We start from the raw sequence: 23,972 nt of genomic DNA, 5'->3' as shown, positions 1-23,972 counted from the left end.
CTACTGAAGCTAAGGAAGTGTTTAAAGCATGGAACTTAGCAGGTAGACCCAGACAGGGGCCTTTTCTGGAACAAAAAAATTAACTATTGCTAGGTATAAATATGCAGCTCTATATATCTGTAAACATGAAAAAATGTTGAGAGCAGACTCAATGGCAGAAAATCTGCTACATAATGACATTAATGATTTCTGGAAGGATGTAAGAGCATGAAATAGGAATAATGTATTAGCATGGGTGTCTCTGGAGCTGAGCATATAGTTGAACTGTGGAGACAACATTATTTTGCCTTGTTTAATTGTGTAATGAATGAACTGTATGAAGTAGAAAAGGTTTCCTGTAGTGATATGTTGGGTATTACAATGAATGACGTTTATAAAGCGATAATGCAGCTCTCAGATAGGAAAGCCAGTGGCTTGGATTAAATTACTGCTGAACATTTAAAGTTTGCAAGCCTTAGGGTTGCGGTTCTTCTTGCCATTTGCTTTACCGGCTTGATAATACATGGGCTGTTGCCAGAGTCTGTGTTGTTGGTAGGCTTGTTGCCTGTTATCAAGGATAAAGCTGGCAAGGTGGGAAGTTTGGATAACTATAGACCAATTGCGCTAGCTAGTGTGTTATCAAAAATTTTGGAAAGAATTTTATTAGAACGATTAGGTGTATATCTCGGTACCACAGATAAGCAATTTGTCTTTAAGGCACAGTATAGTACTGATTTGTGTATATATGCACTGAAAGAAATAGTAGAACTGTATAAAAGACAAAATTCTATAATTATATATATATATATATATATATATATATATATATATATATATATATATATATATATATATATATATATATATTATAGTAATGGTAATCATCAAAAGTTGTTTGGTAAACAACAACAAAGAGGTGTGCCTCACAACATACTAAGAATTTTGGTATCTTGGTACGCTGATCAGAGTATGACAATAAAATGGGGTAATAGTGTCTCAGCTCCTTTTGGAGTAGGTAATGGACTGCGGCAGGAAGGTCTACTCTCACCAAGCCCATTTTAATGTCTATATGAATTAATTGTCAGAACAATTAAGTGACTGTAAGACTGGATGTATGCTTGGTAATATCTTAATCAGTCATCTTATATATTATGTAGTGCTGGCTTTCAACAGCTGCTAAATATATGTTCTGATTATGGGATTAAATATGATGTACAATATAATGCAAAAATGAGTGTTGCCATGATTTGTAGAACAAAAGGGGATAAGGTTAATTTTCCAGATTTTTATCTGTCAGTGCAAGTACTAAATGTATGTACTAATACGAAATAATTGGGGCACATAATTAATGATGAAATGTATGATGATGAGGATATGTATAGGCAGTGTCGTATGTTATATGCCCAAGCTAATATGATGGTGAGAAAATTTTATGTGTGTTCGGATCAGATTAACCTTTTAGAGCATACCTCTTTTTATACTGTTACTTTGTGGGTTAAGTTTAGTATGTATGGTTCAGATTGCCTACGATGACTGTATGAGGATTATATTGAAAAAACCAAGGAGGAGCAGTGTAAGTAATCTATTTTGTATGTCAAGAGTACAGACTTTTATGACTTTATTGAGAAATTTGATGTATAAATTTATTTGTCGGCTGGATACTTCACTTAATTAATTAATTAATTAATTAATGCTATTATTATGCTGTTGTCAAACCCTAGGCAAAGTGTGGTGCGATACCAGTCACCTATGAGAAAATACTGGTGTAATTGTATCTTTTAAATGTTTTGTATTGTATGTAATTTTGTATGTGTTGTTATATGTTTGTTTTCTAATGGACCTTGAGTCTGGAAATAAAGTTGTTACAAATCCTAATATTTCTATATTAAAGAACATCAGATCTTTCAAATTTTCATATCTATTACTCATGATATAGTTCATTTTTTAGCAAATAGGTGTATATCTGAAAGAACTCAACCTTTTTGATTTATGAGGTGTTGTTAAAAATGGCTGTGGGGGGGTGGTGGTGGTGGGGGGGGTGCCTATAATTCAAAAGCATGCTGCCCATGTATGACACAGTCTACCATAAAAAGAATTGTACCACTGTTTTAGCACAATGCACAAAATATGAGTTTGGTACAATGACCCAAACTCCAAACTATATTAATCAAGGTATCGAGAGATATGAGAAAGAGAGAGAGAGAGATAATATAGATTTGTGGGTCACACCTCCTTTTTCAAGCCTCTATATCTCAGAAACTAAGATACAAGCGTGAATCTTTTCACAATTTAGCAAATCTGAGATGGTCCCTCGGGAGCATCCTCAGGAGGATAATATTAATAACCTCAAAAGCCCCCTGAAAATGAATTAATGACAATCAAATATGCACCTTTAGAGTAGAGTAAATGTATCTATTTAGTATCAAAAGTAAATGCATAATGTATATACTGTATGTAATGCCCCTTTAAGTGAACCATTTGAATATTTTGTGTTTAAATGTACCTTTATAAATGTACAAAATATAAATTAATTAATGTTACAATGTACTAGAATGGTGTCTAAATTAGATTCCATTTAATGCAAATAGAGTACAATTCCCAAAGTGTAAATAATAGAGTAACATACGAACAACAGAAGGTGATGATTAATTACAACCGTGCAGTATTTGTACTCCATTATTGTCCATCATTTCAGATACATAATTGTGGGTCTGTGTTGGACAGACAGTGGACAGAACAACACAACATTCCAGCAGACAAAAGATGCACGTGCAGTGAGCGGAAAACTGTGTCCTGTAAGAGTTGAATCCTAGGGGGAAAAGAGAAAAGTAGTTTAGTTTTTGGGACTTTTAGTGAATGAAGATAAATTACAGATTTCTAATAATAAAGCTAACTCAGGTTGAATCGACTAGTGCTACTGACACGCCCTTTGTCTGGGAATAGTTCTATTTCAGATTTAAGCAAGCATTAAGCGATGACTTGTTTTGAAACTGACATCAAGCTTTTGTGCACTCTTGGCTATGTTTGACCTCCTGATTATAAAAACTCAATGATGCACCTACCCTACTGCAGAATGTTGATCAGCTTTTCATCGTAATACTCATAGTTATCTTGACAGTCCTCCCATGGTGTAAAACTCTCTTCTTCATTTTCCACAAAAGTAGACCATAAGTAGCTGAAGTCCACTGGCCTCATCATCCGCAGTTTGCACCCTGCTTTCGCCAAGGCCTTCAGCCCGGCCTGTATTTCAGGCTCCTCCCACAGGAAGAGGCGGGAGCAGTGAATGTTGAGGTGCAGCGTTTTTCGGGCCCGCAGGATCTCTCCTAATTTAGTGGCACATGCTGCACAGGGACTGGATGATGTATACCAGGTGACTGTATATTGCAGAGATTTGTTATATTGAGGTAACACCTGCTGGAAGAAGGCCTCCTCAGCATGAGCACCTGAGTGCTCATCTTCCAAGTACCCACGAAGACCTTCAGGTTCTGCTGCACCACCCTTTATGTCCACTTGATAGCAAATGAAGGTCTTGTTTCGGCCTGAAGAGTACTCCACATTTTTGAACTGGAACTTGAAGAAGGACGGGTTCAGACGATCACTGGGAAGGTAGGAATGAAAATCCACAAAGTTTTCACTTTAGAGCAAGTGCCAATAATTGCTTATATGATATCTTTTACAACTTATCATGGAAAATATTATCACCGATTTTCATGCTGCCTATTTAAAGGATGTCCATTGTGCTAGCAGTGATTTCTTCAAGTAGGACATCAACATCCCATGTTCTTCCTGAAACCATATGTACTTGAACTAATCACATCCATCTGAAGTCATCAATGTGCTTCCTACTTTTTCTAAACCTGGGATGCTTGAAAAAAAAACTCTGTAGATGAATCAGCCAGTTTCCAAACAGGAAAGCTATTGTGTTGCTGTGATTTCAGTTCATGTAGAGCTTCATCATTTTTATCATTCATTTAATTGTGGACTCCTAGTACTTTGTATTTATACCTAGCACACTAATGTAGATATGCATGCTGGCTACTAAGAATGCTTGTTTGGGGTTAAAGGGTTGACTGCCACCATATATTATATTGATATACACAATAACTTTGCGGGCGCACAGTGGCTTAGTGGTTAGCATGTTTGCCTCACACCTCCAGGGTCCGGGGTTCCATTCCCACCGGGGCCATCTGTGTGTGGACTTTGCATGTTCTCCCCGTGCTGCGGGGGATTCCTCCCCCAGTCCAAAGACATGCATGGTAGGCTGATTGGCGTGTCTAAAGTGTCCGTAATGTATGAATGTGAGTGTGTATGTGATTGTGCCCTGTGATGGACTGGCACCCTGTCCAGGGTGTACCCTGCCTTGTGCCCGATGCTCCCTGTGACCCTGAAAAGGAGTAAGCGGTAGAAGATGGATTGATGGATGGACAATAACTTTGCGAATGGTGTGTTGTGGTGGGAATTTGCAAGTAGGATTGGTTGGAAGAAGAGGTGCACACTGATGACAAAGGGATGTTAATCCAGGAACCTGTCTACTTGAGGGCATCACGTTCACATTTGGATATCCACGTGTCTGTGGTCTTCACAGGCATCATGAACAATATTGAAGATATCCCCAGTAAAGGCAGTTCAATGTTCAATGAGATTTTGAAAAATAAGTTTGACAGGATTTGAATTCACGACCTTCCAGTCAGAAGTCCATTGTCTTAACTGCTGAGATACCACTGAATTGATTTGAATTAGTTTTACAAATGGAATTTAACCACCTGTCTTTACAGCGAACTAACATTTTATTGTTTATTAAATTAACAGTCATATTGTTCTTTGTAAATTGCCAGAAGTCTTTTGCATAAATAATGCTAGCAGATATAATGCAATGTGACAGGCAAAATATGTAACATTCTAGCTAACTAATTAGTCAGCTGTAATAATTATATTATACAGTAGTGTTATAATATAAACCTTGGCAAATGGTTTCATAGTTACTGCAGTATAATAGTTTAATATGCCTACTATAGTTACATTGGCAGTGGGCAAATGCTCATGCTGTACTCAGAGTTAATATAAGCTCTAACCTTATTAAACAACATAGATGAACTTTTGAGTATGATGTGCAAAACTTGAAATAAAGCAAAATTGGCTGAAATGTCATAACTCAAGCCTACAAGTTGTGATAGAAGCAATTATTTCAATAAATCATATATTATATTAATCACATCACATGTTATTCCATATTCTCATTTATCAGTCAACCTCTGTAAAGGAAACCACTTTATCTATTATTGGCTTTTACATAGTGATATGTATCACTATGTAACTTCATATTATCTCCCATTTGGTCATAACCCAGACAGAACCTTATAATACTAAGGTGACTTGTATGCTACTATAAATATCCACAGTTCCGTAGCAATGACAAACCCTTGAGATTAGTTAATCAATGATAAAGAGCATAGCAAGAGTGACTGGATTAATTATGTGAATTACACTTACCCTACGATGATCTCAAATGGAGGCAGTTCTATAGGCTCCAGTTGAAATTCTCCATCCTCAGCACCTCCTTGAGCCCCCTGGACTGTCTCCCCATTTCCCTTTGGTTTCTCGTCCTCTGACTCCGGCTTCTTTTTCACCTTCTCTTTTTCCATCTGTTCATTGCTCTCTGTGTTGTTTTCCAATTTTTTCTCCAGCTCTTTTTCAGCCTTGCTCTCCACATTCTTCTCTTTCCTTTTTGTGCTTGCCCTGCTGGTGGCCTTTCTGTCTGCCATGACTGAGATAGGTACCTAGCTGAGGTTGGAGAAATACAGCAGCTTATGTGTCAGTAAGCCAGGGACAGAGCTATGGACTAAAGTCTGGCAGTGAGTGTGTAGAGGTGATTTCAGTCTACAGAGAATATGGAGCAAGTGAATGTCACCAGGAAATAGAGGGGCAGCTGCTCTCTCCTGTTCATATGCTATAAAAAGAACCTATGATAATACAGGGGGGCAGGTCTGTGTGCATTCTGTTATTTTGAACCCTCCACGTCAATGGGACCAATACTGATACATTATATCTGTGAACAGGTGTCATTTCCAGACCTTTCTTTCTTTTTCAATTGAAATTCAAAGACAAGAGGTTGTTGTTCTTTATAGTATACTTGTACATAATCAGACCAATGTGTTTGACTCCCCCCATTCTGCTTGATATTAAAGTTGTCTACACACCACCAACACAGTTTATTAATAAACATTTTTGGCAGTGTGTCCAGTGTAAGACAGTCCCTTCAGATACTGCCACAGACTAAACTCTAAGCCATAATGCCCCCACATGAAGGCCAACTAAAGGTCAGTGAAGCCCCAGCAGTGGGGTACATTTCAGTCAGCCCCATGCAGATAAGCAACTATTCATGAGAAAATTTAAACAGAAAGAACATATTATTGCCATAACAGTCTTCTTACTTGACAGGTATTCTAGCTTTTTCTTCACTATCATCGGGTTGTGCATTAGGTACAGTAAATACTATGCACACAAGCTAAATGCCCTGGGTTTGTTATAATGCATTTGCTGCACTGCAGGATGAGCAAAGTATTTTTTTTTTAATGTGGTGTTAATGGAAGATAATTGAAGATAATCTCCCACTGAGCAACATAGAATCAAACTGGGTTTAGCTAAACTGATTTGCCTTCATTATTCGTTCCATCACATCTATTTGTTTCAGTACAGGTAGAATGTAATCATAAACCTTTTTTCCCCCCTAACTGACATGCAGAGAAAAATGCTAATGTAAACTTTGTTTATTTGCTTTGGATATTTTAATGGATGCAGTGGAGGAAAATGATCATAGATCAGTTAATGACACACAGAGTTATTTTAAGTGCAGCATAAATCTGTAGCCATGAGCATATCAGATGTTGTGTATGTATACAGTGCAATCCTTGCTGGGGACTTTCTGGTTGGAAGTAACATCAGAACACAATGACAAAATTGTGTTAGGATAAAAATTGCCCACCTGCTGTCCCTGACTTGGAAATTACTCAGTGAGAGGAGGGAAATGGAGGTTTCTATTTGGGACACATAAATTGTGATATAATTCAAATGAAAATGCAAATTGCATATTACTGTTTGCATTTTTTCATTTACACGAACGTACACTGTCTGCCAAATTTCAAATGGAAAAGCACAGTTCATTTGCAATTGCATTTCCCATGTCTTACGAGTTATGACCCTGTCATATCAAAATAGCAATAGCAATTACCCCGTTTGCTATTTCACTTCCTCGGTGTCGCATGTGGAGCCTGCCAAAAATTCAAATAGAATCGCAATTCCCTTTGCATTTGCATTGCACAGAAATCTGTCAATCAGTGTTGGGGGTGGGAGTATATTATAAGGTGTGTTTGTATTTGGAAGTGATATCAGTCACAGTCAATGGCCAAGAATGAAAAGGTGCTGAACAGACGATTGTGTCGATGCTTTTAACATTAACTCTGAACATTACTCAAAGCTGTTCATTCTGGTATTACTCAACCAATTAGAGGCTCATTGGTTTAATCTCCTGCGGTGCCAAGATGGATCAACCTAGTCATTTCTGGACAAAATTTTCTGGATAAAAAGTGTAGCAACAGTGTTCTAAGATCTGTCCTGTCTGCCGAATCTTCTCCTGTTCAGTTCAGAAAGAGAAATCTTGTATTTGACTATTCTGTAGATGAGGTGGAAAAAATGTGAACAAAATATCTCTCTTTTACAATCTTACCCAATGCTAAGGAAGTTCATTTTAAAATTCTGAATGATATCTACACATGTAATGAGTTCTTAAATCACAGCTTTAATATGGATTGTAATATGTGTAATATCTACACTGGAACATTTGTTTCTTGCAAATTTTCTAAAAACTAAACTAAAAATTAAAAAAAAAAGAACTTGGGGACAACCTCCATCTTTGGTTAAAGACAAAATATTTAATACCTGACTGGGGATACAAAAATATTAAATATGGTATTAATAATAAACATTAGAATTTAATTTATGGTATATAACATTCTGATCTTAGCTAAATATTAAATACGTAAATGTAGGTTCTTCAAAAACTCTCCCAGATTTCTGTCTCTCTAAAATGAATTGGAGGGTTCACAAATTTCTAAAGAATAACTGTAATAATGCCCGAATTTTAGTGTATTTATTGAACGTTTACTTTGAATGTTAACCCCTAGTATGTGTTTTCTTTTCCTCTTTATTCTGTCATTTCATGCCTTTGCTGCTGCTGTTATTTTTGTTTTGAGATTATTGAAATATTGTTACTATAAGGACTGTTTTGTGTGAAAAAATCTTTCTATAATGACCAACCAAGGAATATGCCTATATTCATATTATTGCTGATATCCTTGTTGTATTCGACTGTAAAGGTTTACATTTTGTTTTAAATGGTAGGGTTTCATTTCATGTTTTCCTTTTTTGTAATATATCTAAACACACCCTAAAATGCAGTGGACTGTGATTGACGACACTTCCAAATACAAACACGCCCTATAATATACTCCCACCCCCATCACTGATTGACAGTGATGATTGACTGTGATTGACTGTGCAATGCAAATGCATGGAGAATTGATATTCCATTTGAATTTTGGCAGGCTCCATACGGGATGCCTTGGAAATGAAATAGCAAACGGAGTAATTGCTAATGCTATTTTGATATGACCAGGTCATAACTCATAAGACATGGGAAATGCAATTACAAATGGACTTTGCTTTGGACCAAAATGCAAACAGTAATATGCAATTTGCATTTTCATTTGAATTATGTCAAAATGTATGTGTCCACAAATATCAAATGCAATTAGTTTTGAAAATAGTCCAGGAAATACATCCAGTCTTCTATGAGCGGTTAACTCCGAAAATGTGCTCAAATCTAATAGGTATAGAAAATATGACTCCATTTGCTTGGGGAATAATCATCACTAGCCTTACCAGTCCCGGAAGCTCATGGTGCTGTCCGTATAGAGTCTCACATTTTCTGTCACATGCCAGTTTTTAGCGATGTGTCCTCATCGAAAGTGCAACTGGAGTAATTGGTATTGCGTTTTTAACAAGAACCATACTTTGTTAAATACTGAAAATGAAATGTCACTGTATGTTGTTTTTCTTCAATATAGTATGTTTTGCAGTTGAATTTGAATTATGTCTTGTTCATACGTTTGAATGAGCATTTTCTAATTAATGTAAGGATTTGAAAAGGTTTGAAATATGCTGCCATTTGTTTGCTCTTTCGTGGTCAGGAAAGCACTATCTGCCCACAATTGGCTAGTGTCACTGTAATTGACAAAGGAGAGAGTATGCCCAGGCAGTGTGGTCAGCTTAGCTACCTTGGCTCCTGGCAACGGATGGTTATGGCATACAAACACTTTTTATGGAACTGACATTCTACCCAAGGTGTATTCTCACCTTGTGTCCAGTGTTCCCAAGCTCCAGATCCACTGCAACTCTGACCATGGTAAAGCATTTACTGAATGAATCAAGGAATTAATTGAGTTGTATGTTCCTTTTATGGGGCAAACAGAAAAAAGGGAGGTGAGAGATAGAAAAGTATAACTTTTATGCAATGCCAATGCACCATATAGATGTAATCTAATTGTTGTCTCGTTGATGTGTTATATATACACCACCAGACTTTTGAAAAATTCTCTAGTTTTACTCTGTCCTGTTCACGTCGTCACTGCACGACTCGACCATGAACAGTAGAATGGAGCTCTTACAGAGGCTCTGCATGTCTGTCAAATGTTGTATAACTCTGGCACATAAACCCAGCACCTATACTCAGCAAAAAAAGAAACATCCTCTCACATTCAACTGCTTTTATTTCCAGCAGATTTCTTTCAACAACTGAGACATAATCTGAGCAGGTTTCACAGATATATGACGAACAGAAATAGGAATAACGAAGCCCTGATCGGGGGGGGCAATACCAAAAGTAACAGTCAGTATGTGGTGTGTCCACTGCCTGCTTTAAGTGCTACAGTGCATATCATCCTCATGGGCTGCACCAGATTTGTCAGTTCTTGCTGTGAGATGTTACCCCACTCTTTCACCAAGGCATTTGCAAGTTCTCAATCATGTCTGGGGGGGACACATGCTTACATGTAATTTTCCACTGCAAGGATGATCAGCTGTCATCCAGCATGAACTTCCCTTAATAACTGTGTTCTTTGGAAACTGGATTTTCTTTCATTTTTTTTCCCCATTTCCTCCCAAATTTTTTTCCACAGATGGCAACGGCATGGTCAGTATTCAAACTCATGATCTCCAGATGATAGAACATACATTTTTCGATTGCAACACATGGGAGCCCAGATTCTACATTTTAACGCCTTTTAAGAATCTGTTGTGTTAAGGATTAACTTCATTACTGTTGTTAACTTAATCATTTATTTGGATTTTATAACATAGGTTTATAACATAGGTGAGCGGCTCTGAATTAGCAAGTGTTCTCTTTTACGACTGCAAGAGGGCCACCGTTGTGTCCCTGATTAGGCTCACATTCCTCAACTGCTCAGCTCTATGCTTTAATTACTCTGAATGAGAGTCTTATAAATGAAAAGATGTAAATACAATTGATGAGGAAAAAAACAAGTAGAGGCAACAATGGGTTAAATGTGTAAAACATGCCAAATGATTGATTCAATAAATGTCTCATTACCTGTATACAGACTAAAACAGTTTAATGTTACTTTGGGTGAATCTGCAGTTTTATGCTCATAGATTTTGGGTTTGAGGCATCCTTTGATTTAAAATAAAATAAAAAAAAATAAAAAAAACACTCCAAGAACTCTAAATCTACTGTCTGTGTCATGTAAATATGCAATTGTAAAGCAGTTAAGACCACAATATGCTGTAGTTAGCCTTCAAATAAATCAGTGTATCTAAGTTTTTTGGAAGGAGTCGGCAGTGTTCGGGTCTTAGGGTTTTGCCCACGAGGCAGAATATCCTTTCCACTGCTGTTCTTGTAGCTGGCACTGTAAACACTTTCTTGGCCACTAGTGAAAGTAGAGGAAAATCAATAGACTTGCGCTTCCAGTACTGCAGGGGATTTTCATCTGTGGGCTCCTCATGCAGGTATGCAGCCAGCTCCTGCTCCATACTCTTGGCCTGTGTGGATGGCCTTTCTTTGATGAAAGAGAATAGTCTGCTGCGTTTAGATGGGGATGGCTGAGCATCTGAACTGGGCTCTGGTGGACTCACAGGCTGGGTGTGCTTTCCCATCTCCTCCAGTAGAACCTGCTTGTGCCAGTCCCGGTCACTGCTCCAAGAAAGCTTGAACTGTGGGTCCAAGGTAGTGGCTGTCACAAATAGAGGATCCTCCAGGATGCCAGCTAATTTCTGGTCCAGTGCATGAGTCAATCCTGTTACCAGTCCTGCACACTGGTGTGTCACAACTTCTGCCAGGTGCTTACGTAGGCCCAAGACGCTGGGGAGGGCAAGACTGATGGACACATGCTTGTCTCCCTGGACCATATCTGTGGCTTCCTCAAAAGGTTCCAAAATTTCAACCAGTTCTTGCAGAGTGGCTTTTTCAACACTGTTGAGAGCCAAGTCATTTCTATCCACAATGTCCTCCAAAAAATCCAATGATTCAAGCATTTGTCGCATTGTCTTTAGCTGGGTGTTCCAGTGCCTGTCCAAAGCTGATGGGCGCTGTCCATTTCCTACTGTGCCAGGAACAAACACTTTACTAAGTTTTTCAGGAGTCACTGTAGCAACAATATAGTTGTAGAAGCAAGCTGCTTTAGTGAGAGTCTTAGATATCTGAGAGGAGGAACAAATCCCTTCTCGTATGCACTGACTCAGTGAATGCGCAAAGCAGTCTATCCTACAACGACCTAGGCACTGATTTAAAGAATTCTGCTCTTCTGCTCCACTAACAGCATTCGTACCTTTGCTTGCACCATTTTCTTCATCACTACTATCTTCCTCCTCATCTTCCACAACACCATTACCATGAAGATAAAAACCAGGCAGGCGGAAGGTAGATCGGCTTTCACAAGGGGAGGGATCAACAACGATGCGAAACACCTTACCCGAGATACCATGAACATGACAGATCTCGTCGAACTCAGTGAGCATGCGCTGTGTGTCCCTATAATTTTGGAGAGGAATACATGATAACAGTGTGGATTTGATATGCCAGTCTGGGGTTATGAAATGGCATGTCACTCCCAGGTAGCCAGAAGTGTTGTTGACAGACACAGCATTGCTCGTGCACAGGTCTAGGGTGATACTGCAGGACTCGACTCCTGAGAGAGCCAGCTTGGTAGCTAGCTGTACTTGGTAGCTGTAAGTCGGAAGGAGCTGCTTTTGTATGTAATGGCTCGGTTCTGGGACGTAACGGGGCTCAAGGAGCTTAAGTAGCTCACGGAAGCCCTCATTCTCTACAATCTGCACAGGTTGCAAGTCACGGATGATCATCTTGGCAATTGTTTCAGAAATGAGGGACTGTCGTGGATCACTCCGGTCAAATTTGGTTGTTCCCGCCCCACTCTGAGAAGCTGCTCGACTGGCCCCACTTATAGGTGTGTAGGACTGCACTGCCCCAGAAGAATATGCCTCTCTTTTGACATCTTTTTTCCTCAAAAACTCATCATACATTGCTTGATGTTTACGCTGAAAGTGGGAAAGAAGATGGGTTTTATTGGTTATTGAACATTTTAAAATAAAAACTTGCATGTATTCTTTGTTTATTTATCATCCCCTGCTATCATTAAGGTCTACAGTATATTCCTTTATGTGTACATATACAAAGATTCCTCATGGGTTCTTTGAATAGTTAAGGGTTCCTCACTCCCTAAAAAGGTTCTACTTTGAACCCTTGTCTGATAGGGAAAACCGACAACCCATTTTAATATATATAAATCAAATCAATTGTCCATCACTATTGCAGCATTTCCAGACTCCATTCAAATGCTAAGTAGAGAATGCTAATTCAAACATGTATTTGCAGTTGCATCGTCCTTATTAATGCGCCACATAATATGAGCCATTATTCAAATTCAATTGCAAAACATGCATTTGCATTTTTGCACAATGTATAATGGCTGCCATGAAATAAAATGCAAGTCCATTCGTCATTTCACCTTCAATGTCTTAAGAGTTATGATTCTGAAATATTGAAAAAGTCATAGCAATTCCTCTGTTTGATATTGCATTTTTCCTTCCTCACGCTCCAACACGTCCACAAATAAAACTCCGTTGCAACCCTGTATGCATTTGCATTTTCATTATCAACAAGGTAGCCCTGTCAATCAAATGCACTGTGTGGAGTATTGTATCCTGTCCTGCATTCTTCCTTGCAAAATAGGTAAACTGGAGGGAGTTTTTCTATGCATACCATAGATGCATATTCTATTACACATGCATGTGGGCTATAATTATGATTAAATGTAATGATTTCACAGGTGAAATGGTGTATCAGTAGAAAAAATGTCATTTTAAATTAGTCACTGCAGTAAATTAAATACATGAAACAAAGCAGACTATGTTCACCGAACAAATCTATTGTCATCATTGCCTTGGCTTACTCATTTTAATCAAGATATGCAGACATACAAGAGAACATTTCAGGACCTAATGGGGATCAATTATTTTAGGGAAACTGTGTGGTTTTAACATTAGAATCACAATGACCAATCCTGGACTTGGAAACCTTCCACCCAAAGTCTGTGAACTTGATGCCAGTTTGCAAAGTCAGAGTTACCAATTTTGTTGTTTGTCCCAAATTCTTCCACCCTGCCAAAAATTCCTTCAGTCAGAAACAAGAAGAAATCTAATTTAAGAGCTGCCTCAAAGCATCAGGGTCCACGGTTCAATACTAAGCTCTGGTTACTGTCTGCGTGGAGTTCTCTCAGCATCAGTGTAGGCTTCCTCCCACTGTCCAAAAACATGCCAGTAGGTGGATTGGCACCAAAAAGTCCACAGCGCTTGATTGACAGGATTAGCGTATTGACACTGAAAATGCAAATACACATTCAGCAGCTGAATTTGTATGATATCTCAAAATACACGTCCTTATAAGGGGACAGAATTTACAATATATACATATTTGAATACAGGCCTATAGCATTTTCTCATGAGCATCTGACTGAATTGGATGAAGTCCAGAAAATGCATACACTTCAAGTCACTTACCTTTAAATGTGTAACGAAGTTAGAGGTAACTGTCCGCTTTGCCTGTATCCTTGTGCCACAAGCTTTACAGTTAGATTCAATTTTGCCATTTTCGCCCTCAAAGACAATATTGAAATAATCCAGAATGGACACTCGAGAATTTGACGCCATCTGTGAATGTGAAATCCTCCGAGCCTGAAGCAACGAGACACCTTTAATACATTCAGCAATCGACAGCTAGCTGCTTTGCGCTTTTGCACAATTCCGTGATGGCGTTCCGCTTCAATAGGCAGTGCTGCTGCTGCTGATGATGATCTTCTGTATCTTCAGCGTCGTCCTACATGACAACACGCCTGGAGTCTGCAAGTGCGCTTTCAGCTAATGTGACACCAAACGTATCGTTTGCGCATTATGAGAAAAGGTTTGCAGTTAACCAACAAAACAATGCGTATTAACGGTCCCGTGCCAGAATCAGACGACACACAACAAGGTTAACACCTGGCGGCTGTAAACAGGAGTGAGTGAGTGAGTGAGTGTGTGTGTGTGTGTGTGTGCGCGCGCGCTAGTGTTTTGGACAGAAGGAAGTACCCCCATCAAAGGGGAGGGTTTTTCCTTCCACCATTTCCATTTCTACCTAGAGGAGGGGAAAGAGGCGCACTCAAGATGAAAACTGTGTCTGACCAGGATTTATTGTTTTCTTTAGGTATTGGTTAGGTGAACGGTTTGTCTTGGGAATTAGTTTTCGTTCACTTCGGCAACTTATCCGTTATCATGAAGTAAAACCAGACCTAACTTGTACATCTAGCTGTTTTGGTTCTGAGAAGCCGAGGGAGCTGATGGCTACAATGTCAATTCCAAATTTTAAACAAAAGTGGACGGGAACATGCAAAATTAAATCCTTATATTTCTATCCTTTAACTAACTGACTGATTGACTGACTGACCAAGCAAACAAATAATATTTGATTATACATTTAACTTGTTTCTTGATTAATTAATTATTTTGTTTAATTGTTTATAGATTTATTTAAACATTTATTCAGGACTTCTTGCTTCGATTTGCCAAAGAAGGGTGGGCCTCCTTTAGGATAAGTTGTTCTGATTGGACAACAGGCCTGCCATTGTGATTGGACAGCACAACACGCGTTCAATGACGGAAGTTAAAGAGAAAGTGCACCCTGAAACACATTTAATACATTATATTATCCATCCATTTTCTGTGCCGCTTATCCTTACAGGGTTTCAGGGAACCTGGAGCTTATCTCAGGGGGCATAGGGTGGGGGCCACCCTGGACGGGGTGCCAATCCATCACAGGGCACCATCACACACATTCATACACTATGGACACTTTTGGACATGCAAATCAGCCTACAATGCATATCTTTGGACTGGGGGAGAAAACCAGAACACCTGGAGGAAACTCCTGAAGCACAGGGAGAACATGCAAGCTCTGCACACACAGGGCAGCGGCAGGAATCGAACCATCAACCCAGGAGGTGTGAGGCAAGCATGATAACCACTAAGCCACTGTACCTTATTATATTATATTGACATATTTTTAATGTGTCTTTGTGACTCGTGACATTAAACCCACCGCCCATTCGCATGTTGAAGCACGGACTCATTCTATAAATCATTAAATAACTTCTTAAATAAAACATTGATGTATTTATTAATCGATTGATGCATTTGTTTATTTACTAAGGAATATTTTGAAAGATATAGTGATACATTCAACGATACATATGTTTTCAATTTGGCATTCTGTCATCCATATATTTTTCTTCTATGGATAAGTATACAGGTGGCTAGATTCTGACATCACTCTTTGGACCAGACTGACAACAGTGTCTCTTTAAGCAAAGATTTCTAACCCCGTTTTAAGTGAAGTACAAATTAGTACTAGTGGATGGCCAATGTTTTTCATGATGCCAATACCAGTATTTTGAAAGCAGTCAAGGCAACTGATATTTCATTGTCTTTAATAACACTAAAATAATTTAATACCTTTTACATTTATTTATCATAAACACTGATTATGGAAGTATTTTCCAGACTATTTTCTATTTATAAATTGTATTTCCAATTGCATTTTCTATTTGTGGATGCATAAATTGTGACTTACTTCATTTACACAAATGTACAACATCTACCAAATTTCAAATGGAAAAGCAAAGTTTAGGAAAACTTTAGAAACCCTCATTTTAAATGTAACAATTAGCAAAATTAAGTATGAAAAAAGTTTTAAATTAAGGTTTCTTACTATTTTTCACTGCTGTAGCTGATTGACAGGTAAATGGGTAGCTGTGTAAACATGCATTTGTTAACCACAATTTATTACTGCATTAAAAAGCTTATTACAAGATTTATTCTTTTTTCCCCCAAGTTAAGAATCACTCACATTGTAGTACATAAAAGGGACTGGTACAACATCTGAGAAATAAATATAAAATTAGGAAAAACAAACTAAACACTCATGTATGATGCATTATTCTTTCAATTCAGAGACAATCTTCTGTTTATCCTTCATCTGAGACTGCATCTCCAATCTAGTTTTCACAATCGCACTCTGCAGGGTTGAGATCTCAGCTGCTAGAGTAATGACTGCAAAAATTTAACAAAATAAATATTATATGAATGCACAGAAAAACAGTAACATTACTAACAATTTTGCTATGGGCCACAAAAAATCCAGTAAGTTATTTTCTCAGAATTTTGCTAGTAAACATTATTAAAGAGCAAAATAGCCTAAAGATTTGTTAAAGATATTTAGGATTTCCTCAAGAACAAAAGCGCAAAGGAAATCTTTATAAGAAAGAAGTGTTTCACAATGGTAAGCTCAGTATATCGTTTTTTGTGTTTTATACATGTTAGCTTTGTAAAGGCAAGGTTTGCCATTTACTACAGTTTTTGACCTTTAAATTTGTTAGATGTCTTACTGCTTCTAAATTTTAGAACATCTTGTTCATACTGACTTCACCACCATAAAACAAACTGGATGGAAATTTGCTGAAAAGTGAAGGTTTAAATTTATTTACAAAAAACACCTCTACATTGTGTAAAAGTAGTGTCCTGGGGCAATAGAACACTGTATTGTAGTTTGCTTTACTTACTCCATATGAACAGACAGGTGCACTGCTAACTTCAGAGAGTGCCCCCAACCTAATAATTTGCATAAGATCTTCAAAACCATGCCTACAAAGCCTATGTAAGCCTATTTGCAGGTCAATGTGTTTGTATAGATTTTCCATAGTTTTACACTTACCTTCTTTAAAAGCTGTCTGAGCTTGCTTAAGGTTTTGTGGGACAAGGATCCCAAACCATTTCAGAGGATCTTGATGTCGACATGGAGATTTCTCACTCGTTGAGTTAAACTGAGGATCCTTCTCACATTCATCTTTAGAAGTGTCTTTTTCTTCCTTATTTTCTTTCTTTTTAACGTTTACCCGCCTTCTAAGGCCTACAAATAAAAGAGTTTTGCTTTAACAATTTTGTGACCTTAAAAGTCCAAAATTCAATTTCTGTACATTTTGTAATTTTTGAGAAATAGCATGCATTATTATTTTGATTTACAATCCATTTACCAGCTAGAAAATAATTTCCATTTCAGTCTTACCTCCCTCTGTTGGCCCTATGGTCTCTACTGTATCACTCTCTCTGAGTTCTTCTGCTTTGTCTTCTGTTCGCACACACTTGAACTCCACATCACCCTTTTCTGTCTGGCTGCATTTGAGATTAACACAAATGTGTACAAAATTACTCCAACTACTGTTCATACTCTAAAACTAAATACTACAATAGGTGTGCATATAATGTACACGTTAATGTAATGGTCATGCGTTTTCATACGCCTTGCAGAATCTGCAAAATGTTAACTTTTTTTTTTTTTAAATAAGAGGGATCATAAAAATTGCATTTAGTTTTTTTTATTTAGTACTGCCCTGAATAACTATTTCACATAACAGATGTTTACATACAGTCCACAAGACACAATCATAACTGAATTTACACAAATGAATCAGTTCAAAATTTTACATACACTCGATTCTGAATGCTGTGTGTTGTTACCTGGATGATCAATGACTGTTTTTATGTTTTGTGATAGTTGTTCATGAGTCCCTGATTATTCCTGAACAGTTAAACTGCCCACTGATCTTCAGAAAAATTCTCCAGGTCCTGCACTTTGTTTTTCCAGCATCTTCTGCATATTTGAGCCCTTTCCAACAGCAGTTATATGATGTTGTGATCCATCTTTTCATACTGAGGACAACTGAGGGACTCGTACACAGCTATTACATAAAAGGTGAAAACATTCTAAATCATTCAAGGTGCAGTCATTCTTCAGTGATTCTAAAGTAGGCAACATGATGCATCAAATTGAACAGGACGATCACTGTAAATTATTATTTTGTCTTCTGGTAAACATATCTTATGTAGCTTCTGAAGTGCAGTATTAAATGAAAAAATAAGATCTTTAAACAAAATAATATGTATGTAAACATTTTAACAGGTTCATTTGTGTAAATTCGGTTATTATTGTGTATCGTGGATTATATGTAAACAACTGTTTTGCAGTATTATCAGGAACATTGTTATGATCCCTCTCATTTAAAAAAAAAAAAAAATCACTAACATTTTGCAGATTCTGCAAGGCAAATGTAAACTTATTACCTCAACTGTATATGCAGTGGTTGTAAAAACTACAGCGAACAAAACCTTTCCAAATGAAACAAGATAGTTCCTCCACTGTACAAGCACTTCTGTTCTTAGTTCCTGAGACATGCCAGCCTTCAGGAAGCTATTTGCTTGTACTGTCAATTATGACCTTTCATTTTAGCTTCTTTTTTGGTAGAAGAAATTGTGTCACATATTTACACATGAGACTCGCAGTAATTTTCTGAGACCTGCAGTAACTCCAGGTATATGTTTAAGTACCTTTCATAAACATGTACAAGTGGCTCCATGTCACTGGCATACTGCAGGGCGGAAACATGCTTGTTCCCCATCGAGTAACGTGCCTTGGAAATGTTAAACCATCCCTGTGGAAAGACAAATTACCCTGGTTTAAAACAGGTACTAAACATCAGATCAAGCTAACACGGTGTATTCAACTAAAGTACAGACGATCGCAGTTACAATGTCTTACCTCTTCTATGAGCGTGTTAAGTTTTTGTCTTTTCTCCTCCAAGATCTCAAGCTGATCCATAAACTGAAGTAACTGCTGGTCTAAGCGGAGAGAAGCAGGATCTAGACCCATTTCCACACGTGTGATTCGCAGCTGAGGTTTAACGAAAGCTAATATATTTCAGACAGCGACAATCAGCTTCGTGCAGTATAACAGAATCGATCAAATATTGTGATAAAGCGTCATTATTTGTGTTTTTATTGTATGTTATCCTGTATTTTCTCCATTCACCACGCCGCCATTGTAGGTCACATGACACCGAGTCAGCTGATAGAAGGTGATGATATTTCCGGGTTCCTGTCCCTGTGAACAACGGCCACGTTTACAGGTTAAATTTACAGAGTATTTACACAAGCAACTATGCTAAACATGTTTTGTTGTACATAAACCACATCAAGTGAGTTGACAACGTATCCGACCGTGTCTGATTTGTTTCGTGTTAGACAGCTGTAGCCATGTGTACGCCATTTTCAACTAAATCTTCAGCTAAAGCCGAAAATCAAAGTGCAAATTTGTTGCACGGTAGTGTAAATGTAGACTCATTCTCGTTTGGGCAGTACTGCATATTACAAAGCTTCTTACACCAAACTTAAAGCAAAATTTAAATGTTCGTATTGCTATTAAAGAAATCCTAAGGAAAAAAATTTCATTCCCATACCGGGAGTCGAACCCGGGCCGCCTGGGTGAAAACCAGGAATCCTAACCGCTAGACCATATGGGACTTGGGTAGTAGAACAGATATCTGTAATTATAATTATAATAGTGTTACTTGATCCAATTATTCGTTTCCACTAGTTGATAAATATTTACACACATGATTAGTTCTAGGTTTGATAATCTAGCTAATAAACTTATTTCTATCTTAGCCCACAAGTTCAAAACCGGCTGTCCTACACATTTTTGTATTTCCCCTGCTCCCAACGCACCTGATTCAACTAACTGACCTGCTTTAGTGGAAGTGGATGTGTTATAGTAGGGGTTATAGTAGGGGAAACGTTAAAATGTCCTGTAAAATGTGTTTTCTTTTTCTCCAGCACCACAGCTGGTACCCTTTTCATGTAGCTCCAGTCATACCTGATCCAGCTCGAGTGTGTTCGGAATGGGGGTGTTTGGAAACTTTAAATTAAACTAGAAAATTATTAGCTCTATATGTTACCTTGAAATTGAGTTATCGAGCCCCGTATAAGAAGTTGGATTTTTGAGCAAGTCAACTTGACATTGTGCGGGATAGTGGAGATGAGTAACTCCAATTTATACCTAGCGTTTACACACAACAGTAACACAATTACATTAGCTGTAACCGTAGGTAATGACGTGCTCTTTAAGCGATCTTTCAGCCTCATCCCCCAGCGCCTCAATAGCTTGCCGTGATCGTATAGTGGTTAGTACTCTGCGTTGTGGCCGCAGCAACCCCGGTTCGAATCCGGGTCACGGCAAAGAAAAGAGTCGTTCGAGTTTTCTTAAACTACACTGTGTTCATTAGAACACACTTAATCTGCATTTTGGATACTTATAAATGTATTGATTACAAAGTACATGCTTTGGTTTAATTGATCATAAGACTGATGCCATATTTACTCTGAAGGCTCCACTGTTTACAGTTGTTATAAAGACGAAGCCGTATTTTTTATTTTGTCGCACAATCACTGACACTCTTGTAAACAAGAATAATTAAATGCCATGTGTGTGCCATGCCCAGTTTGTGCTTCTTCATATATTTTAATGCTGGAGGCATTTTCTGATCATAAGATTAACCTATTTTTTAAAAATGCCAACAAAATTATTTACACTATCAATATATGTTAGATGTAGTTTTGTGCTGGAGGCATATTTTATAAGGTAATATTAACAAATTAATGATAAAATACATAACTGTTTGGCGGTATTGTTTTATGAAGAGCTACACATGAGCAATACAGTGGGACATTTTGATAACGTGGGGCAATTCAACATTAAAAAAAACAACACAAACAAGGTGCCCGATGAATGTTTAAAAAAGTAAAATAACATTTAAATGCAAGCTTTTCACCACTTGTGTTTGGGGGGGAACCCCATTAATGGCTACCGTGTAAGAAGCTACCTGGGTTAAAGTTCATTACTTCAACATGACCCTGTCTGTGGGTTCGGAGCCAATCCCGTTTCCCCATTGCGAGTGACGTCAGCTGTGTTCCGAGTGTACCATCCAATAAAATCGTGAGCGCGCTTCTTCAGCCTGTCTGGTTCCACAGCACCGTGAGTGTTTATTGGTCATGGCGTATTATAGTGGGCTGTAACTCTGTGGTGCGATCTGTTTTCATAGGATTGCTGTCATTTATGACATGTTTAGATTATAAATTTCGTCTAGCACGCCTTGGACGTTTTCTTACAGCCCTTAGGTCTTTCATTAGTTTTAGTTTAGTTTATCTCTCTTGTGCATTTTCGTTTGCTGATATTTCTACTTATAATTCAAGGTAAGTAGAAACGATGGTAAATGTGCAGCATGGTCTTGTTTGCTTAATGCTTCCCTTACTTTTGTAATTTTTTATATGTAGTTCCATATCATGACTAGCTGATTAACAAGTTTATTTGATTATTTTTCCTTCCTTACCTCTTTGTGTTTATTTTTGTGTGTCTGTGTGACTGGTGTACAGTTGCTGTTGCACTGAGATTATGAGATGTGTCTTTGTAGATGTCAAAGATGGCAGCTGAACCTGTAAGTCACCCGTACTGGCCCAGAGACCTGTCCATCCCAAACTACACAGAAAATGAGCGCTCCATGTTGGAGATTGTCACGTTCCTGTTCTCTGTGTCAGGACTGTTGATGTTGTTAGCCTGGACTCTGACAGGAAGGAGCATCGGAGGAGGACATTTGGGTGTCTGGAGAAGGTTAGCGCTGTGCTGGTTTACTGTCTGTGGCTTCATCCATGGTGTCATTGAGGGCTGGTTCTCTCTCTACTACACCATCATTCCAGCAGACCAGAGCTTCCTTTCTCAACTTTGTGAGTGAACATTAACCCTTAAAAGTCTTGTGCACAATCAGTGTAAAATGGCCATAAAATTTCATTAGTTGGAATTATAAACTATTGATAAAAATTTCTGGATGTAGCCTAGTAAGTTCAGGACCAAGGAATCCCTGCAGTTGACTGGAAAAATATCTATTATAATTATAATATCTAATATCTATTATAAAAATATCAATAAGCTTTGGCTTATTGCAAATAGACCAGGGCTTCCCAAACTTTCTGCGACCCTACACTACAATTTAAAAAAAAAAAAAAAAAAAAAAAAAACACATTCCAGATGTTGCACAATTTAGGACTACTCTAACATTTGAACATACTATTATGTCAGTCACATATGGGTAAATAAGTGACTAAAAATCAAAATCCTTGTGCTGGCTTACAAGCTAGTGGGAAATCTTAACTTGCATGTCTTGGCACGGCTTTTCAGAAAGTCAGGAGAGATGTTTTTCAAAGGGCGCTGTCTCTTTCTGTTGTCACTTCTAGCTATGCTAGTGCTGCATGTCAGGACAGTGAAAAGACTAAAACCGCATGTATGCACACTTAATTTAAGCCTAAATGTGGCTTGATGTGAATGTGATGTATTAACAATAAACAATTTCGTATTTAATAGACATTAATTTGTAAAATAAATGAATAAAACAAAAGAGGATCATTGTAGAACTAGACTAGACACTCAAAATGAACTAGACTAGAACTAGAACTAGACACTCAAAATGACCTATATGACTATATACCTGGATGCCTATTTCCCCTGGATATAGCAGTTTTAGGACTCCCATTATGAGCCATTGTAGGAAGTAATTTTTATCAACCACAACACCTTCAAAAACATTTAACAATGGATTTAAAAATAAATAAATTCTGTGTTTGTAGGTGTGTCAGCTTAATTCGCTAGATTTAAAGCTGCTCTAATTAGTGTTGATCTTGTGGTTACTAGACCTAGCCACAGTCTTAAGTTCTCCATTGTCCCCGGAGTTAGTCACTTTATTTTTTGCCGTGCACGTTATGCATTAGGCTATTTTGTAGCCATTTTTTCTAACAGACATGGAAGATCATGTTTTTGTTTGCAGATTCATTAATACAGCTTTTTTTTCTCTTGGAATCTACTTTAGTGATAGATCAGAATGTAAAGACAGTTTAAGCTAAACTTAAGAAAAATGATTTCAGCAGATCATGATTTAAAAAAAAAAAAAAAAGCTCAGTTATTGTAGGTAGCATAGTTGTATTGTGACTGTGTAGTGGAAAACCAATTCTTAAACAAATTTCAGTTTATTACTTTGAACTTGCAATTGCTAGCCAGAACTGATGGATGTACTTAACGAAATTTCCCAACAGAGGTTCTGTATATGCAGATGATAGTGTATTTCCTGTCAGTATTGATTTTCTTTTTCTTTCACAGGGAAGGAATATTCAAAAGGTGACAGCAGATATGTCATGTAAGTTGTAAATCTAACTTGTGTTGTTATGTAATTCATGTTGTGCCGGGAGCACCTTTTTCATAAGTTTTCTTTGTGTATCTTTTTTCTAGAGCTGATAATTTCACTGTGTGTATGGAGACAGTGACTGCATGTCTATGGGGACCTTTCAGTCTATGGATTGTTGTGGCCTTTTTGTACAATCATTCCTACAGATATGTTCTGCAGCTAATTGTATCTCTAGGTGAGATGTTTTCTTACTCCTGT

General features: G+C 37.7%; 4 protein-coding genes and 2 non-coding genes across 8 annotated transcripts in view; 2 read left to right on the top strand and 4 right to left on the bottom strand.

Moving 5' to 3' along the window:
• Positions 1-2,532: 2,532 nt before the first annotated feature.
• apobec2b (apolipoprotein B mRNA editing enzyme, catalytic polypeptide-like 2b) lies at positions 2,533-5,896 on the bottom strand. Its single transcript, XM_017488098.3, has 3 exons — positions 5,470-5,896; positions 3,042-3,577; positions 2,533-2,788 (listed from the first exon to the last, which is right to left on the bottom strand). The coding sequence occupies exons 1-2, from the start codon at positions 5,739-5,741 to the stop codon at positions 3,043-3,045; spliced, it is 807 nt and encodes a 268-aa protein (XP_017343587.1). The 5' UTR covers positions 5,742-5,896; the 3' UTR covers positions 2,533-2,788; position 3,042.
• A 4,751-nt stretch (positions 5,897-10,647) lies between these two features.
• si:dkey-109j17.5 (uncharacterized) lies at positions 10,648-15,105 on the bottom strand. Its single transcript, XM_017488097.3, has 2 exons — positions 14,125-15,105; positions 10,648-12,603 (listed from the first exon to the last, which is right to left on the bottom strand). The coding sequence occupies exons 1-2, from the start codon at positions 14,272-14,274 to the stop codon at positions 10,819-10,821; spliced, it is 1,935 nt and encodes a 644-aa protein (XP_017343586.1). The 5' UTR covers positions 14,275-15,105; the 3' UTR covers positions 10,648-10,818.
• Positions 15,106-16,068: 963 nt separating this feature from the next.
• ccdc115 (coiled-coil domain containing 115) lies at positions 16,069-19,583 on the bottom strand. Of its 2 annotated transcripts, XM_047160340.2 has the most exons (6): positions 19,250-19,583; positions 19,039-19,142; positions 17,720-17,826; positions 17,369-17,563; positions 17,217-17,265; positions 16,069-16,707 (listed from the first exon to the last, which is right to left on the bottom strand). In XM_047160340.2, the coding sequence occupies exons 1-6, from the start codon at positions 19,358-19,360 to the stop codon at positions 16,689-16,691; spliced, it is 585 nt and encodes a 194-aa protein (XP_047016296.1). In that variant the 5' UTR covers positions 19,361-19,583; the 3' UTR covers positions 16,069-16,688. The 2 variants fall into 2 exon arrangements, with proteins under 2 accessions (XP_047016296.1, XP_017343584.1); XM_017488095.3 differs by lacking the exon at positions 17,217-17,265 and having other exon boundaries at positions 19,250-19,578.
• Positions 19,584-19,937: 354 nt separating this feature from the next.
• Positions 19,938-20,009, bottom strand: trnae-uuc (transfer RNA glutamic acid (anticodon UUC)). Its single transcript has one exon. It is a non-coding gene; the product is annotated as a tRNA-Glu (tRNA).
• A 643-nt stretch (positions 20,010-20,652) lies between these two features.
• On the top strand, positions 20,653-20,724 carry trnah-gug (transfer RNA histidin (anticodon GUG)). The gene has a single exon. It is a non-coding gene; the product is annotated as a tRNA-His (tRNA).
• An 801-nt stretch (positions 20,725-21,525) lies between these two features.
• The window catches only part of ebp (EBP cholestenol delta-isomerase), a 3,614-nt gene continuing 1,167 nt past the window's right edge, over positions 21,526-23,972 (top strand). The window contains exons 1-4 of one of the 2 annotated variants that reach the window (XM_017486413.2): positions 21,526-21,738; positions 21,919-22,266; positions 23,690-23,726; positions 23,819-23,949. In XM_017486413.2, coding sequence (XP_017341902.1) covers positions 21,957-22,266; positions 23,690-23,726; positions 23,819-23,949 — 478 coding nt within the window. In that variant the 5' untranslated portion in view covers positions 21,526-21,738; positions 21,919-21,956. The remainder of the gene's footprint in view (positions 21,739-21,918; positions 22,267-23,689; positions 23,727-23,818; positions 23,950-23,972) is intronic. The other variant, XM_017486412.2, reaches the window with a different exon arrangement.

This window comes from Ictalurus punctatus, chromosome 15, assembly GCF_001660625.3.
Source record: "Ictalurus punctatus breed USDA103 chromosome 15, Coco_2.0, whole genome shotgun sequence".
In the NCBI taxonomy this organism is placed as follows: Eukaryota; Metazoa; Chordata; class Actinopteri; order Siluriformes; family Ictaluridae; genus Ictalurus; species Ictalurus punctatus.
Note: the sequence above shows the minus strand (reverse complement) of the source record. Positions and strands in the feature narration are given on the sequence as shown.

Coding starts and splice junctions, on each gene's coding strand:
- apobec2b (XM_017488098.3), bottom strand. CDS start 5,741: ATGGCAGACAGAAAGGCCACCAGCAGGGCAAGCACAAAAAGGAAAGAG. Junction 3,578..5,469: donor CCATTTGAGATCATCGTAGG/GTAAGTGTAATT, acceptor CTACCTTCCCAG/TGATCGTCTGAACCCGTCCT.
- si:dkey-109j17.5 (XM_017488097.3), bottom strand. CDS start 14,274: ATGGCGTCAAATTCTCGAGTGTCCATTCTGGATTATTTCAATATTGTC. Junction 12,604..14,124: donor ACTTCGTTACACATTTAAAG/GTAAGTGACTTG, acceptor TCCCACTTTCAG/CGTAAACATCAAGCAATGTA.
- ccdc115 (XM_017488095.3), bottom strand. CDS start 19,360: ATGGGTCTAGATCCTGCTTCTCTCCGCTTAGACCAGCAGTTACTTCAG. Junction 17,827..19,038: donor CTTGTACATGTTTATGAAAG/GTACTTAAACAT, acceptor TCTCAAATGCAG/CCAGACAGAAAAGGGTGATG. Junction 17,564..17,719: donor CATAGGGCCAACAGAGGGAG/GTAAGACTGAAA, acceptor TTTTATTTGTAG/GCCTTAGAAGGCGGGTAAAC.